Raw genomic sequence first — 18360 nt, forward strand, 5'->3', positions numbered from 1 at the left:
TCGATTGTATGATTGAGAGAATAATCAAATATAATATGTTAACAATTAAATTATGAAAATACTCTTCACTTATTTTTTTAATCGTCTCTTCTTTGTTCTCTCTTTTCCTTTGTCTATGGCCATTGCTCATCGCCAATACCCTTCACCCTTAATTGCCTCATTTCTAATATCTTTTCTATGGTCACCGCTCGTCATGAATAAGAGGAATGCAGCGATGGTTAACGAGGCAAGGTGGCAACAAAGAAGGTGATGAGCGGTGGTCATGAAAAATGAAGAAAAAAGCAAACAAGAGATGGCTAAAAGTGAAAGATATTTTTATCATTATACATGTATATATAAAGTTGAATGTGAAATCATTAAACAATATAGCAAAGTCATGTCTATTTTCCTTCACATGAGCGTATGCCTAACTTTGCCTTTTCTTTATTTTTTGACATAAAATTATAAATATAATATCTTACCCCCAAAAGAATTAGTTTAATCTCTACCAAGGAATAATTAGACGAGAATTATGGACCAGCTTTACCGCCACCGTTTAAACTTAGCCAGTTTACGTGTCAATTAAATTCTGGAATTCCAACGTTCCGTTTATAACAGTAGTTATATCTGCTATTTTGAGACTCGCCATAAGCTTTCAATCTTTACCGTTAAAGATTCTCACCGGAATCGACGGTTTAGATCACACCCTTTTAGTCCACGGAGAGTCAACCCATGCTTACAGCCACGCGAGCAACATGCAATGTGGAGCCCGCAGGAGCTTACACGTCGACAACGAAGTGGGGCCGGTGGGCCCGGTTCCCCGGCGCGCGCCCATAGAAAACGAAAGCATGCAGTTTGTCACGGCCAGTGGTGATTCTGTAATAACTGTGGGTTTCCTAGGGCAAGGTGGTAATAGCGGTAACAGAACATTCAGTTCATAACAGACAGCTGCGACAAAGAAAGGGAGAAACGACCTCCCTCTCTCTCTATCTGCAATTTAGGTCCGAAAGCGAACGAACACTTCGGTGCAGTGAAGAAAAAGGAAAAGAGGAAAATAATAGAATGGGAAGCGCCGACGAGGTAACGATTCTTGGCCCCTACTCGCCGGAATCTGAGGCACACGGCGGGACAAGCACCGCCACCACCACCAAACTTCCCTTACCTGATTTCGCCCCTTCAACTGCCATTTGCTTGGCTTTTTTTCAGCCGCAGATCGATTTTGATCGTGTTTTCGTCTGTATTGAATGTGTGTTTTAATTCGGTTTTTCGTTGGATTGATCTTCTTCTGGTTTGTGCAGAGATTGACAGCCTTGAGTAAGGCGTACGCCGAGATGATTATGAATACGGGGAGAGAGGCGGCGGCTAGGATTATGGTGTCGGAGCGGAAAGCTGTTCGGTTTCAGAAGGAGCTGAGTGACTCGAAAGAGCAGGCGCTTCAGGTGCTCCTTCGCCTCAGAGGAATGATGGATTCCAAGGTAAAATCTTTTGGTCTTTTCTTGAATGAGTTTGCGGTTTATTTTGATTTTTTGAATTTGATCAATTGAATGTGACTAATCCATTTTTTGGTTTGTAGTTGGTTTTAATGTGGCTGGTGTTCGGTAATCTAGGTTTGCTCTGAAGTGCTGTTTGGCCATTAAAACTTTCTTGACCTTGAATTGATCTGATTGTGGCTTTTAAAATGTGAATTCTTGGATTTTTTTCCCCTTCTCCTTTCAACTTCAAATCAATTTATGAAAGTATTTCGTCTTCTTATTTTTCCAACTTGCATTATTTAATTTTCCTTAAAATTTGATGTCAAAATTTATTTAGAAAATGTCATGCAAGTTGTTGGTGTCTCTATGTATACTTTTATTTTGCTTTTGCTCCTGTAGCTGCAAAATTTTCCAGCATTTTCCTAAAACCAATTGAATTTTTGTTCTCTTTCTATTGGGTGGGGTAGAAGGCTAGGATCTTCAAGTTAGTTTAATGGCTAGAATGTTTTAGAAGTCGTGAATGACTTTCCTTTTTACTTGTTTTTCTCATTGGGCCAATGCAAATCTCTACTGGTACCACCTTTTCCGAGATGTGGTTACTTTCTTTAGGCAAGTGGGATCTCTATCTCTAGACCTTTCCATCGAGCACTTCTACAAGCATATAGCTTCCATTGTTGACCTAACCAATTGATTTTCAACACCTTGATTTATTTTCTTAACCTTTGCCCAATTGTTCTCTGCCAAAGTTTCATAGTTTGGCTCATTAGCTTTATTCTTCTATAATTTCCACTACTTTGAATATCTCTTTTGTTCTCATATAAATAGGTACCAGAGTGCTTATTTTCCATTTGTCAGACATGCTCTTCAATTTAAGAATCACATTATATAATTTCGTTAACTACACAATGCTTCCTCCCAGGCACTTCCATGTCTTGATCAGCTTTTTCATCTGGTCCAACTGCTTTACCATTCTTCATCTTTTTTATGGCTGGTTTCACTTATTCTAACAAATACGTCTATAGAACATATAATGTATATCTTTTCTGAATCACTAAGGGTTCCTAATGTAATAATTGTTTCTCCACATTCAATTGCAAACATAGAACACTCTTTAAAGAAACTGAGTCACCAAAGTTTATACATATTATTCAAACTTATTTTGCTCTAAGTTGTTTTCTTCTTTGTTCTTTATTGATTTACTTTTTTTATTTCAATTACCAATCGTGGCACTTATCTCCCTCAAAATTTTATAGGTTAGTGAATCCCAAATGTCATATTTAAGTCAGCAGAGAAAGATTGAAGAGCTTGAAGGGCGACTTCGGGAAGCTGAAGATATAGTGAGAAATTTGTTCTCTCTTTATTTCTGAGAAAATGACTTTCTTATTGTTAACTGGATCTCTTTAAGCCTTTTTTTTCCCTTTGATAGTTTGGATATGGAACAAAGTCTTTAATAGAAGAATATGTAGAACTGGTTTACAGGGAAGTATTATAAATTATTCTCCAGTCATACTGTCCTATTCAGGAAAATAATAATTGGTATTAAGTTGCCATCTTTTAATGCAAAGAAAACCATGCCTGTTGTGGTGCAGAGAGTGATGGTGGTCAGTCTTATAGATTTTTCCTAAAGTAATCACTTATTGTGCAATAGTGTCATGAGCTTATGCATTTGGCGCATATTCCTAACATATAATTTGGAAGTTTTGTTAATTTTGTGTTTGTTTTACTTAGTTCTTTTTAGTAAAAAAATATCATCATCGCTTCTATTAGTCCAGTTTGTTTGTTATGTCATTTTCTTGTATTAGAATTTTAGTAGTTCACCTTCTCATAATTGTGAATAAGGAACACATATATTTCTTCTTTTTCATTGAAAATGACCAAAAGCTTTCCATTTCTTAGGAGTTCAACATGAGACAACAGTGGAATACTGGAATTCTAATGTTCCCGGATAAATAGGATGAAACTTACTGATCACCATCATGGTTGGATAATTATGCTCCAATGCAATACTATATGCCCATCCTGGACAACCATTTTTTTTATAGTGATGATTAGCTATGCTGCAGTAAAGCATATGGTAGAAGTTAACTCTCTCTTGGCTGGAACTTTCATATAACTTCGATGTGTTCTTGGTGGCATCACAAACTTGGGGACTAAGGCTGAAGCTGATGAGTTGATAGCTGCTTGGTTCTTAGATAGTTAAAATAGCAGTAGTGATCAGGCTAAACTATTCCATCACATGTTAAGATTTTGTTTTTCTCTCATGCCCATGTATATTCACTAGAAGCACTTTATCTCTAATACCCATATTGAGCATAACAGCAGCAACAACCACAAGCCTTAATCCCACTATATGGGAATACACATGCTGATGATAGTGGAAACTTAAGTTTATATTTCATTTTACAAATCTGTTATTCCCTATTTCTTGATCTCCTTCCTTTATTGTAGCTTCAGCTTGACAATTATGTTACTGATATACTGATTCAAATTTATAGATAAGCGAAGCAGAGGAGGTATCCTCGAATCGTCAGTTAAAGATTGAGGAGCTTGAAGCACAGCTTGCAGAAGCTGAGGATATAGTCAAAGACCTCAGAGAAGAATTGAGAGAAGTGCAGGATGAACTTGAGGATTTAAGAAACAAGAAGTTGCAGCATATTGGGGAACATGATACAGCTATTCAGGAGCAAACCTTAGATGATAACAGATCTCATGCTTGTCAGTCTATTATATTCCCTCCTCCAGCATCAAAAATTGAATCTGTCACAATTTCTGACCTGAAGAATTCAACCCTCAACCAAAGGAACGAGGTGTATAATTGCTACAATTCTAATGTTTACCATGCCGGGGCTTCATATATTGGCAAACCTGATCTTCCCTCCACATCAGAGAACAGACTAACTACTTCTTGTTCTATTATATCCCCTCCTCCAGAATTGCAATTTGGACCTTTCACAGCTTCTGAAGCTAAGGGTTCAGCTTCCAATAAAAGAAATGAGGTTGATAAGTGCCGGGATACAAATGATTTGCCTATGGCAAATTCTCATGTTAGCAAACCAGATCTTCTGTCTGCAATACTGAAAAGCAAGGGTCCTGAGCTCCACAAAAATCGACGCACTCTGAGAATTCGTGCATTTGAAGAGAAATTGATGGCTGGAGAATTGCCCTTTTCTGAGAGAATGGATGATGTTTATGAAATGAGTACCAGAGAAGCTAGAGCAGGTGAAAGGATCTACAAGACGCCCTCTCACAAGGTTGGTAAAATGCATAGCATAAATAAAAAATGCATAGCAAAGGCAGATAGCAGGTCAAAACAAGCTCAGAAAGCTAAGTCTTCTTGTCAGAAAAGGAAAAGAGCTACCAGATATGAGAAAACTGATAACCCCCCATCCAGGTTTCCCTTTAATATGGTAGAGAGAAGGGATCAAACTTCTGATATTTCTCTTATAAAAGGGAATTCTGTTAATAACAATGCTGATTCTGGTAGGGGCCCCATTCACATTACCCCACGATTATCAGCAGATACAGCAGATAACGACACTCAGTTTACAGAAGTTACTGGATGTGAGGTAGAGTTCATGAAAGCTGGTGTTGTCCATAGCATTCGAACCAAGAACCAAGCATCAATAGATAAATTGTTGCTAATGAGACCAGAAAGCGTATCTGCAGAGAGTTCAGAGGTTGCCACATGGAGAGTGGGGATGGGGAAAGTGGATGTCCCAATAGTAAACTCAGAGATGGGAACATCTAGCACACCAAATAGGATTTCTAACCAACCTGTAACTAACAGGGTTATCAAGTACACATTCCAAAGGAAACGGAAGAAAGGATCTCAGAGCAGCTCCAATGTGAATGCAGCTCTTGAAAAGTCCATTTTCGGAGAAACTGCAACAGAGAAACAAAATGATCCCCTTGAGATTGAGAAGTCCAGCTCAATAACTGAGTCATCTCAAGGCAATAGACATATCTAGCTCAGGTTGGTGATACAAATGTTATTTTTCTTTCTTGCTTTCCTGTTTGTATGCATATTTAAGTCAATATACATACCTTAGAGTTTTCTTGGTAATGTCTAAAACTTGGAAAATTCATGTGAAATCCAGTTGGAATACTGTACTTTCTGCCAAATAACATCACCAGTATATACGATAGGCCAATTGGTCTTCTTAAACAAATACCAACCAGTCAAATAAGTTGTGCCTGATAGTGATCTCACAGATGCAATAAAGTTATGTAAAATCAAAATTTTAAGCATCTTACTTTGTCAATCCTTCTGGAGAAGGTTTTTGTCCATAACATACTTGATATGGATTCTTCACATGGTTTTTTGAATCTTCATCATCTGTGAGGACACTGCCATTTTTCACTTGAGTTTGTTTTGTTTGCTATTTGCAATGCATGTCAGGGAATGAAATCACACTCATTATTTTTACTTGACCACTGGAGTTTGCTTTTTAGATTGGCTTTGTTATGGTAAAGTGTACAAATGGTTTGAAAACACTTGATGCAGACGTTGAGTGCTCAAGGTAGAACAATCATGACAGAAGAGAGATACTTTTGACAATTTAGTCCCAAGTTTTCACATGTATGGTTCTGCAATTGGGTGCCTGACAACAATCCCGAAACTCTAAGCTATCTTATGTTTTTGTATCAAATTTTATTGTGCAAGATGAATTGCTTGAAGAAAGTCTATAACACTCTAAAATTTTTAAAAGGACTCGAGTGTGATTTATCTTGGATCATAAGTGAAATTTTCAGAAGATTAAGGCTATAACATATTTTTTGGTACAGTTATGAGTGACCAAATCGACTGTAGGGAGTGCCCTGGAGCCGAGATATCTAAGGAAAATGATACGGCATTGATGGGCGTTTCAAGACGTGATTTATGACATCGAAAGAAATTGGATCAGAAACAGTTTTCAGTACAACTATGGTTCAGGCTGAAAAATTGAACTGCCGTAAGAGACTTCCGAAAAGTCAACGGAACCTTTAAAAGAGTCAAATTTATCATGAGGAACAACCCTTAAGAGGTTTCGGGGTGAAACGAACGGATTTACGGCCAAATTGGTGATTCAGGCCAAAGTGTAATTCCTTAAAAATTGTTGAGGGAGATCAAAACCACGTAATTTCTAAATCTTCGGGGTGTAAATGGAAAGTTTAGAACTTGAGGATCTCAATGGAATTTATGGAAAGTTTAGGGGCTATTTGGAAAGGGCGGAAATGGAATTTCAAAAGTTAGAGGGGGCAAAAGTGGAATTTCAGAAAAGACTAGCAATGTGAACATTGCCAACCGCCGGCCACCTCTCCCATCGCTGATTGTGGCCATCGAGGGAGGCTCCAGAGGGGCTAGGGCTAGGGTAGGTTGCATTGGAAGCCATCCATGGCCGAGAATCGACCACGTCATCGACCGATTTGTTCAAGAAATCCGGTCGTGTCTTGACTGGAAAATCGAGGCTTTAGGGGGTCGTTTTCAGGGCTTTAATCAAGGTTTTGCGTCGATCTAAGGGAGGTAAGACTATTAATGACCTTGGATTAGACGTGAATGGATGTTTGGAGGCTTGGTTTTGGCTATAAATAGAGGCCGAAGAGGCCAAGGGTTTGGAGAAATTCAAGCTCAAATTACTCTCATTTTGGGTTGAATCGAAGGCAAGGGATAAGGGACTTTTGATCCTTGTGAATTGTAGAGTGTTTCTGGAAAGTTTGATGAGCAAATGTGTAGGTTTGAGCGAGTTTTGAAGGGTCGTCGGAAAACCAAGGCAGTAGCTTTGGCTGAGAGTTTAAACGGCCAGTTGAGGTACCTTTAGCCATTGTTTCAAGCATCTAGGCATACCAATGTGATCGACTAAGGGAGTAGATCTAGCCAGGAGCAAAAACTAGTATCGCCAGTGTACCGGAGCCAGAGAAGACGACCGGCGCGTGAAGCACATGTGCCAGCCTTCACTCTCATTTCATGCGCCAGCACATGAGAGTGCGTGGCCAATGGGTATTTTTCGAAAATTTTTAAAATATTTTCCTAGAATTATTTTATGATTTATGGTGTTGACAAATTTTGGAAAATATTTGAGGTGGTATTTATTTTGGAATTATTGGGGGGGGGGGGGAAATAAGGAAGAAAATAGGTGAAAATTATGGAAAAAATTGGAAGAATGGGTGTTGATGTTTATTTGAATAAATATGATGGATAGAGTGCTTTGGGGCTCAAGATTGAGTGATTGTGCGAATTGCGAGGTTCGGCACAAAAATCGAGGTTGTGCATGTTTTTCGAGGTGTATTGAGTTTTTATTCGAGGTGAGCGTTCTTACTTAAAAACTTGGTTTATTGTGAGTAGTTATACCCTAAACTTGGTTTTTAATTCTTCCTAAGCATGATTTGATTGCATGCAAAAGGGTTTTGTTGCATGTGAATGGTTTTAACCTATGATGATTAGTTTTATTTCATGTGCATTGAATTTTATGTATTAAATTATGTGCATGGAAATGTTATTTTGCATCGAATCATGGCATGTGGCGTTGGCATGTTTTTGTGTTATCCATGTGGGATGTCAACCTGGGATGTTGTCTCGATAGTATAGCCTTAATTCTCCAAAGGTATTTGTCGGAGCAACGTATAGGGGTATTCTGTGCCGTGTGTGTGTGTGTTGAGATGACTACATAGGGTTCCGTACTGGGCTGGGTGGCCAGGGAAGTTACATTAGGGTGGCTGGTTATATATGTGGGATTGGGATGTCAACTTGTAACGTGGCACTTGAGTGATAACACTAGGGAAGCGTGCCAAGGAAAAATACCCACTTGTGATGAAGGCTGAGAATGGACATTACTCTGGCGGGGCTGAGAGTGGATACCACCCCGAATCAGCTTAAGTGGCGAGGCTACGAGTGGATACCACCCTATCTGCCTTTGAGCGATAGCATTGTTTCCGAGATGGACATGGATTCCTAGGGATAATGATGATCATCTTGTGACCAGGATTTGTGTTGACTTGATCCGATATGCTTTTGAGTGGAAACGTAATCCCTGGCAATGATTGTGGGGTGATTCCCCGGGTTCCTGAATTGATGTTGAGCATTCCGTGTCGGAAGTGGTAACGATGGTTTTTCGTTGTGTCGGGGAGAGGCGTTATTGTTGCTCTTAAACTAGGACTGTGTTATATCAATATGTTGATGTAGTTGTGTTGCCTTTAGCGAAATTGCATTTTCCCTAGTTAGGGTTAAGTGCTATGTGGGATTCTCTTAGGCGGGGGCATATCAGGGATATGTCAATTTTGTTTCATGTCTTGCATACATTCATGATATTGTTTTGAACTCTCATTTAGATAATTCAACATCTTATTTTGGACTTTGTCACTAATATATTCAAACGTTTCAGGTGAAAACATCGGTGCCAAAGGGAAAGGAATTGCTGAGGAGTGACAGCGATTTGTAGGTGGTTCGTAGCATGACTTTTTGATTATGATGTATTTTATTTAAATGATGTCATGTTAAACGATGATGCAATCTTTTGAATAAAGTGGTTTCGGGTATGTATCATTTGAGGTTTTGATCTAACTTCTACATTTATGATGATGTTACCTATCTTAGTTTATTGTTTTTAAGTTTGATATATTGAGAAGGTACAACGGGATTATCGGGGAATGATTTATGTTATGTGAAAAAAAAATATATCCCCGAAATCCTAAATCGTTTAACGCTCAGGAAAAGCGGGGTGTTACAAAGTCCTTTCCATTGAATAGTATAAGATAAAAAAAGAGGGGTCTCTGCTAAACTAGAGTTTGTCCAAGTTCTGGAAACAAGGGCATAAAGTGACGAGTAGAGATCATATGTTGGCTCTCAGTGATAAGCTAATTCATGTCATTGAAGTACATTTCAAATCTGAAAGCAAAACTGATGTTGCAGCCTAACTCGATGTATGAGGTACGCCATGGGAGCATTAGTAACTCTTGCCAAATATAGAATCTATGCAGTGGCATAAAATGACAAGTAGATTGCATGAGATGACAAATAGAGGTCATATGATACCTTTGATTGATCAGATAATTCATGTACTTTAATGATCTCGGGATTATGACACTACACTGGGCTTCAAGCCTAGCTCATTATATGAGGACAAAAAAAAAAGCAGCTATGGTTACATTTCCAGCTGCATGTCAGGCCCTAGGATCTGACAAGGTTAATTCTCTACTAATGGAGAGAATTAGGGCATAAATGAGGGAGAAATGAGAGAAGAATTCGAAGGGGGAGAGAAAGAACAGAAGAAGGCGAGAGAGAAAGGAGAATTGAGAGAGAAATTGAGAGAAAGAGTTAGAGATTCACTGAATGATACTTTGATGATCTTCTCATTCAGCTGGATTAGTTTTTTATACTAATCCAGGCAGTTAGTTGGCACCAATTGGACTGCCAGTGCCAAAGTACAACTCAAGCAGCTTGCTTAAGTACAACTACTCCTTAACTGCCATACAAAAATATTAAGGAACCCCTCATACAGGCAGCTTGAGGAAACTAAGTAAGCAAATCAGGCAAATATTCCCATTTATTATTATCCAGTTGGCGTTGAGTCCACTGTACCAACACTTGTGTTGAGGGAGCCCCATGCTTGTAAATGACCCTTTTGTCCAAAATGAAGGCCGATTCCACTATAAGAGAAGCATCAAAAACAAAGGAAGGCAAAGTAGGACTAACCGGTTGTGCTCCCATTGATTTCTTAAGCAGTGAGACATGGAACACTGGATGAATTTAAGTGTCAGGAGGCAATTGGAGCTTATAAGCTACAGTTCCAAACTTCGCTACAATAGGAAATGGGCCATAGAATTTAGGACTTAGTTTGGAAATTTGCCCGTGAGTAAGAGCCCGTTGATAGGAGTGTTTCAACTTGAGATAAACCATATCTCCCACCACAAACTCCCTTTCACTTTATTTTCGGTCAGCAAACTACTTCATCCTATTTTGAGCAGTTGCTAGTTCCTTGCATAGCACCTGTAAAACTTCTTGTCGCTACTGTAAATAAGTGTCAACTGCAGCTACAGCTGTAGATTCTAAAGTAGGAGGTAGAAGGAGAGGTTTATCACCATATAAGGCCTCAAATGGAAACATCTTATTAGAACTGTGGAAATAAGAATTATACCACCACCGAGCCAGGGAAGCCACTTATGCCAAACCTTTGGCTGTAAAAAAAACAGAGACAACGGAGATAAGTATCTAAGCACCGGTTTACCCATTTGTTTGGCCATCTGATTCTGGATGGTAGGCAGTTAACATATGCAGCCTTGTGTTGTGCCCAAATATCTAAAAAGTTCCTGCCACAGTAAGCTTGTGAAAACCTTGTCCCTGTCAGAAACTATGGATTGTGGAACTCCATGTAACCAGACAACATGATCTAAAAATGTCCGAGCCACTTCCTATCTGTAAAAGGACGTGAGACTTAGAAAATGGACAAATTTAGTGAACTGATCCACCACCACTAGAATGCAGTTTTTGCCCTCCGATTTAGGTAGTCACTCCACAAAATCCATAGATATACTCACCCAAGGGCTGCAATAAACCAGGAGCTGCCACTGTTTCATGCTTACAGTGTTGGCACACATCACAAAATCCATCACATATTTCTTTAAATTGGGCCAATAAATATCTGCTTCACCTTATGGTAAGTGCTCCAAATACCTAAGTGACCTCCCAAAGGTGATCCATGCAAGGATTGCAGAATTTTGTTTTTGAGCTGGTCACGATCTCCTATCACCAACCTGCCATGGGACTGAATTAATCCATTAGTCATTATATATCCTAGTCTACTGGAGGGATCAATAATCAATTGCTTCAGCAATTCCTTTGACCAGTCAGCCAAATCATTGCTAGCTGTCACCTCCTGCAACCAGTCAGGAATGATGGAAGTGATGGCTGCAATAGTCCCTTCTTCAAAACATCAGGACAAAGCATCAGCTGCTAGGTTTTCCTTTCCTTTTCTTTATTATCGTATAGTCAAGGCCCAACAGCTTTGGCATCCCCTTCTTTGTAGCTGAGTATGCAGTTTCTGCTGCAACAAATATTTCAAGCTCTCGTGATCAGTTCGAATGATAAACTGACTTCCTTCCAGATAATGTCTCCATTTATCCATTGCTATTAGCACAGCCAACAACTCCTTGTCATAGATGCTCAACCCCGAATGTTTTGGAGCTAAAGCTTGGCTTATAAAGGCTAATGGACGCCCTTCCTGCATAAGTACAGCTCCAACTCCTAAATTACTCGCATTAGTTTCCAACACAAAAGGCTTATTGAAATCTGGTAAAGCCAAAACAAGAGCTTCACTCATGGCCGTCTCCAATGAAAATTATCTTTCTTCAACAATTCTGTCTATGGCTTATTAATAACTCCATAGTTTTTAACAAACCTCCTTAGTATCCAGTTAGCCCCAAAAATCCCCTCACAGCCTTTACAGTAGTAGGTCTTAGCCAAGCAAGCATTGCAGCCACCTTCTTAGGGTCAGTACTTACCCCAATATCAGAAATGATATGCCCCAAACGTTCCGCCTGTGAGCAAAGGCACACTTTGATTTCTTCACATACAGTTGATTTCTTCTCATACTCATTCAAAAGCATGTGTAAAGAATCAAGTTCATGTACCTCCCAATTCAATTGAGACTGGCTGCTAACAGTCACCCTTAACTCTCTAGAATGCTCCTGTATTCCTTCCATTTCATCAATGGCCTGTAATGAAATTAGCTGTGCCACTTGAACCAGCTTATTCTTCAACAACTTCTGCAACTTCTTCCCTGTAATCATCTTGCATAAGCCTGTATCTAGGCTACCTGCAAGAGTTAATTTCTTACCATCCTTTTCAAAAGTGAGCTCCAGCTTATTGAAATCAAAACTGATTGGACTGATGGTTTTCATCCAAGCCACCCCCAACACTATATCACATCCAGCAAGTTTCAATCATCTCAAATCTGTTACAAATTGTTCCCCTTGCATGTCCCACCGAAAATCAACACAGGCAAATTTACTGATCACCTTATCTCCATTAGCCACAGTTACTAACAGTGGCTGAGTGTTGGTAAGTCGACAACCTAGTTTCTTGGCTGTGTTTTCGTCCAAGAAATTATGAATACTTCCACTATTAATCAGCACCATTATCCTGTTATTTCAGCTTTCCCTTCAACTTTAATAATCTTACTATTAGCTAAGCCTGCTAATGCTGGAAAGATATATCACCATCACCTGTTTCTTCAATTTCATTTTCTGCCGCTGGAGTTTCCTCTGTCTCCTATGTTTCCTCATCTCCTTCCAGCATTAGCAGTTGTCTTTTACATTGATGACCTGGCACATATTTATCACCACATCTGAAACATAGGCCAACTTGTCTCCTTTGCTCCACATTTCCCAATCTTCCTCCTGCAGGCTGATTCAACATAGCAACTGGTTGAACTGCAGAATTTCTGTAATTTTGATTGTTCTTCACCATCTCTCTACTAGATCCACAATTCATTGCCACTGCTTGAATTCCTTATTGATTGGAATTCAAGTTTGTTCCTCTTAAAGAAATTCACTGCTTTCTCATTTTTGCTTCTACGGTTAACTCCTACAATTCTTTGTTCAAGCCACTAATGAAACTTGAGATGAAGTACGCCTCAGTTAGATTTGGATTGAGATTCAACATCAAAGACATCAATTCCTCAAAACTTCATTTGATACTGCTGGATGGAACTTTCTTGCCTCAATTTATTAAACTCCTCCACTACATCTGTCATATTTCTGTCTCCAAACCTTGCACAAAAATCTTCTACAAAATCTGTCCAATGGTAATTGTTTTGTAACCGGGTCCCACTTTGAAACCAAGAGTCCTCCACATCATTCAGGTATGCAGAGGCTAAATTAGTCCTCTGCTGATTCAGTATGTGATACAAGGTAAAGAGCTTCTCACAATGCCTAATCCACCACCTTGGAATTTGGCCTTCAAACATAGGATTGTCCACTTTCAGCATTGGAAAATAAGGCTGATTAGGTGTAGCATGTATTTCTCGCCATCTTCCTATAGCTCTTTCCTCTACATTCTCTCCAATTACAGCAGGTTCTATTTCAAAATCCAAGGAACCAGTTGTCGTAGGAGCTGGTCCAAATCCTTGAAGGATCGGATCAGTCCGTTCTCTAGGATGAAAATCATTAGATATACTCACCTGAGGCATTTTAGAGAACATCAGCATGAATTCGTCTAATCTCCTATTAATTCCGTCCACAGAGGCCTCCAACGCCAAGGTCGCTTCATGATTCCAGCTGGATCCTGCTTCCAGAGAATCCAGTCAAATTTGCAGATCTGAGACTGTTGCATTCATCTATTGCAACTGAGACTCGAACTGTTTCATGCGAGTTCCATCCGCCAGGACTAATTTTTGGAAGAAGCTAAATTGGTGGCCAAGGAACAACTTGGATACCAACATGTCAGGTCCTAGGATCTGACAAGGCTAATTCTCTACTAGTAAGAGAATTAAGGCAGAAATGAGGGGAAAATGAGAGAGAGAGAGAGAGAGAGAAGTCAGAGATTCACTGAATGATACTTCGATGATCTTCTCATTCAGCTGGATTAGGTTTTTATACTAATCAAGGCAGTTAGTTGGTGCCAATTGGATAGCCAATGCCAAAGTACAACTGCTCCTTAACTGCCATACAAAAATATTAAGGAACCCCTTATACAACATTAGGGTCCTGACAGTATAGAGAAATGGTAAGTCTAGGATGCAGGAGAAACAGGGATGGAAATGTATTGATTACTCCTACTTTTATACTCATTGAGCCTTTGAACTTTTTGGAACATGTAACAAATTCAAAATTTGTGCTGTTTAAAGTGAGGGCTCCCTGTGACTGTTTTCCTAGATATAAATGAAGAGACCAAACAATTTATTGACATCTTAATTTATATACAACTAATGCCTTTTTCCTCATGAAATCCAATATGTCTCTAAAGTTTACATGGGTCCATGCAGTTTGCACTTTAAGGTCATGTGACCATACATTTGCCGCTTATAAACTACTCTTTAAAGGTACAAGCACAGTGGCACATGAAAGATTGCTGGTGGTGGCTGCCAAATAACTACAGTGCTTTAAAAGAAATGTTTGTTGATGGTGGTAAAAGCTAAAAACTTGAGATTTTAGTTACACAAACCTTAAAAAAGAAATCAGTGTCTTTCTATATTTCTCTCGTCTTGCCCTTTTCTCTTCCTGCTTGTGCTCTCTCTCTCTCTCTCTCTCTCTCCTCCCCCCCCCCCCCCCCCTCCCCTCTCTCTCTCTCTCTCTCTGGGATTTGTTTTGTGTGTGTGTTCAGGTAAGTAGGTGACAAGAGAGTGGCTATTTAACAAATTTTAGTTTATTTTATCTGTTAGGAGTTGTACTGTTTTACTTATCAATTCTCAGTATGCACTGGATTGGTACCCTCAATATGATCACAGATGAAGTCTACCATAAGTGGGACCAATAAATTGTAAACATGCTGATTTATTGACATTTAGGGGCCCGTGTTAATTATTATTCATCTTAGTGGTTTCAACATGAATATCTTTGTTTTTTGGAAATTTTGGAATTCCTGTTTGAGTAAAGGTTTTGGTCTCTGTTCAACTATAGTGTTTGCCACGTTTAACAAGGAAACTATAGTGCTGTTTCTAGCTCACCTAGTACATTTTCATTTTACTCTACAGTTGTTGCAAGGGTGTTGTGTTCCTCCAGGCCTTGTCAACTACACTTAATTTTTCTTAATTTTTCCATGTAATAGATTGAAATCGATTTTACATGGTAAATATCATTAAATAGCTTCATGCTCCATGTCATCATATGCACAAGATCTAGATCTAGGTTTTGGAAGTGAAAGCTTTTTAGTTTTGCTTATTTTAAGTGGTAGATTTTGGAATCATGTTGATAAAGGTCACAAGTCCTTATTTTACTAGCTATATAGTTAGGATGTTCAATAATTTAACTTTCGTTAGATTTAGGAATTTGAATCCATTTAGATCATTTACTTTTGATTCCTATTAGAATTTTACTGAATTATTGATTATTGAGATTCTTTGCTTGCCTTGACAGTTGATTGTAATGATTATTCCAGTTGAGTGATACTGAATTATTGATTATGATATTCCTAACGTAACTTCTTCCTCTGATCTCATTCTTCTCTATTCCTTGGCTTTTCTGAATCAATCTTTCTCTCTATTTTTTTTTATATTATATTACTTATTTTCTAATCTCCTCTCCTCCACTTGCTCTACTTTTGTCCATCTGGTTCTGCACCATGCACGCCCTCTTTTCTTTTTTTTATTTAGCATGTGAAAAAATAAAACTTGTGAGATAATTGTTGCATGTGAAAAGTAACAATTCTTTGTTTTTTTATATACACTTGTACAATATGTTCTTGCAAGAAATCAGATTTAGCATGTGCAAAATTCATTAACTGCAAGGAGAAACACATATTCAGTACTGGTTACTTATTTGTCTCTCACTGAAAACATTAAGATAGCAATGTTATTTTTACAATATGTTCTTGCAAGAAATCAGATTTAGCATGTGCAAAATTCATTAACTGCAAGGAGAAACACATATTCAGTACTGGTTACTTATTTGTCTCACTGAAAACATTAAGATAGCAATGTTATTTTTACGCACACATGACTGTACTTATTGAAAATATCTTTATCAGCATGCACGGTTGAATGGAGAGTAGCTGTATCTTATGCAATAAAAACTTCAGTAAAAGGCATTGAGAAAGGTTCCTCAGTGATAAATCATACTGAGATGCAATTAGTAATCAGTCACTTACATGATCCTTTTATTGTATGGATATCCAAATCTATGAGTTACTTTTATCTTCATTCTGTCAGGGCTATGTCATTCGGTTTCATGTTATCTTTTATGCTTCCTCCCTCTTGTGGCTACTTTTAATTTCTTCCCCCATGTTCTTTCGCGCAGCTTATAACTTTGTCTGAGGAATCATGTGGTAGCATATCTGGTTGTCGATGCATTGGTAAAGGTGAACATGAGTAGATGGCACTTCGTCAAAGAATCCCATCAAGTATCTGCTGCCTTATGATGGAGTGTACATTCTTGAGTTACTATTTAGAGAAAATGTATAGGAAATTGTTCAAGGAGTTGCCCTTTATCCTTGGTTCTATTTTCATAATGCTATAGGTTTGTATCATATTTTTTTCTCTCTTTTTTGGCCAAATGGTTTTTATCTTTCAATTAGTCCTTTTGAAGTTATACAGCATCAGGCATGTTTTAGTTTCAGTTCTTTTGAATCCTCTTAATTGATAAGTAATGTAATTCTGAATAGGGTTAATCGTATCTCGCTTTTTGTGGGAACAACGTCTTTTATTACGTTAATTCACAGGCGGCTGCAAATTGAATTGGTGAATCCCAGAGAGTGAGCGTGCAGTTAGCTCTTTCTTTTATCTTGTCATCTTTCCTTGGACACAAAGCAGAGAACTTAATAGGTTTTTCCTGATGAGATGTCTCAGTTTTAAGGGTTTTCTCACTCTGCAACAGGATTAGATTTACTCTGGATGGGGAACGCTGTTGTGAATTTTCGAGTTAAGGGAGCGGGATTCAGATTAGGATGAGTTTTAGCTTTCTGGTTTATCGTTTCAATCTGAATGGATGAGAGAACCAAACAGTTTCTCCTGGTCTTCTTTCACACCATCTATGGCTGCACGTGAGGTGCTCCCAGTCTCTTGTCCATGGCAACAAAGTTCATGGATTTATGTTTTTTTCTCTGTTACACATGATTCGTTACCTGTAAACCTTTTTCTCTAAAAGGTCACAGGTTTGAGTTATAGAAATAGTCTCTTTGTAAAATAAAGGTGAGGTGTTGTATACTAAAAAATGGCACTTCTATATTTATACATCAACATATGTCTGTGAATAGACTTAAACCCTTGCAAAATGAGGCCTTTTGTGCATTGTAGAATGGGAATACTTTTATTTTATATTTGAATTTCATTCTCTATTATAAACGGATTTGTATCATATTGGTCATGGTTTGAATGTAAAAGCTTTGTCCGTTTATTGCATCCCTCGTTATTGTTACATAATGCGGACAGGTAAATCAGAGGGCAGCAGACTCTTGAAGTGGAGAGTGTTGGAGCCATATTTATTTTTCTCAACATTGATTATTACACTATTCTTTTCTGCTTTCTGCAGGGAAGAAAGATTGCACAGCGGCTATGGAAACAAAGCTTTTCACTTGCTTATCAAAGGTTCCACCACAAAATGTTTTGCACTTGGAATGCCTCTTTTTGAGCAATGAACTGAGATGGCTCACTTTGAGCCTGTGCTTGTGGGTGTGTACTAATTCGATGGGTTGGAATTCGTTTCAACACAATGCTATTTATGCCCCCCCAACCCCCGGGTAAAGAAAAAGTTCACAAAATATTTGTTAAATTAAATTATTTTTCAAATAATTTGAACTTTATATTGAGATTTTTTTACGTTAAATTTTTTTTTGTCAGATATGATAAATGACTTTTTATATAGAAAGGCTTCCCTCTACATGGCATTAGATACGTAATAAATTATAAATATTTTATTTTTAATTTTAACAATAGTTGTCAATTAGAAAAAAGTTCAAAAGCTTATGGGTTCATTCAGGCTAGAAGAAGAAGGATTATATAGAGGACAGGCATTTTACAAATAATTTTTTCTTTAAAAATTATAAATGGAGTAGGAAAGAAATTAGGTCGATGAAATAAATATTGGATGCAATGTAATGTGGAATGTGGTTTATTTATATTTAGAGATTTGAAATAAGAAATATTAAAATAGATTACAATAGCGCTTTGTTTGGCAGATTGAAGACAATATTGATGCAATAAGTCATTAAGTATATGAGTCACTTTAAATTTTAAGATTTGATTGATGGCTAAAGTATAAATGGGAATGGGGGTGGGTTTTTGTT

At 38.1% G+C, this 18360-nt stretch overlaps 1 protein-coding gene across 3 annotated transcripts; it reads left to right on the forward strand.

Moving 5' to 3' along the window:
- Positions 1-908: 908 nt before the first annotated feature.
- LOC127796020 (uncharacterized) lies at positions 909-17194 on the forward strand. 3 transcript variants are annotated; one of them, XR_008021908.1, is made up of 6 exons: positions 909-1059; positions 1278-1454; positions 2705-2788; positions 3947-5424; positions 8810-8862; positions 16377-17194. XR_008021908.1 is itself a non-coding variant. In XM_052328052.1 (5 exons), the coding sequence occupies exons 1-4, from the start codon at positions 1042-1044 to the stop codon at positions 5417-5419; spliced, it is 1752 nt and encodes a 583-aa protein (XP_052184012.1). In that variant the 5' UTR covers positions 909-1041; the 3' UTR covers positions 5420-5424; positions 8810-14665. The 3 variants fall into 3 exon arrangements, 1 of the variants encoding a protein (XP_052184012.1); XR_008021907.1 differs by having other exon boundaries at positions 8810-8869; positions 16377-17191; XM_052328052.1 differs by lacking the exon at positions 16377-17194 and having other exon boundaries at positions 8810-14665.
- The last annotated feature ends 1166 nt before the right edge of the window (positions 17195-18360 follow it).

This window comes from Diospyros lotus, chromosome 2, assembly GCF_014633365.1.
Source record: "Diospyros lotus cultivar Yz01 chromosome 2, ASM1463336v1, whole genome shotgun sequence".
NCBI classification, from domain to species: Eukaryota; Viridiplantae; Streptophyta; class Magnoliopsida; order Ericales; family Ebenaceae; genus Diospyros; species Diospyros lotus.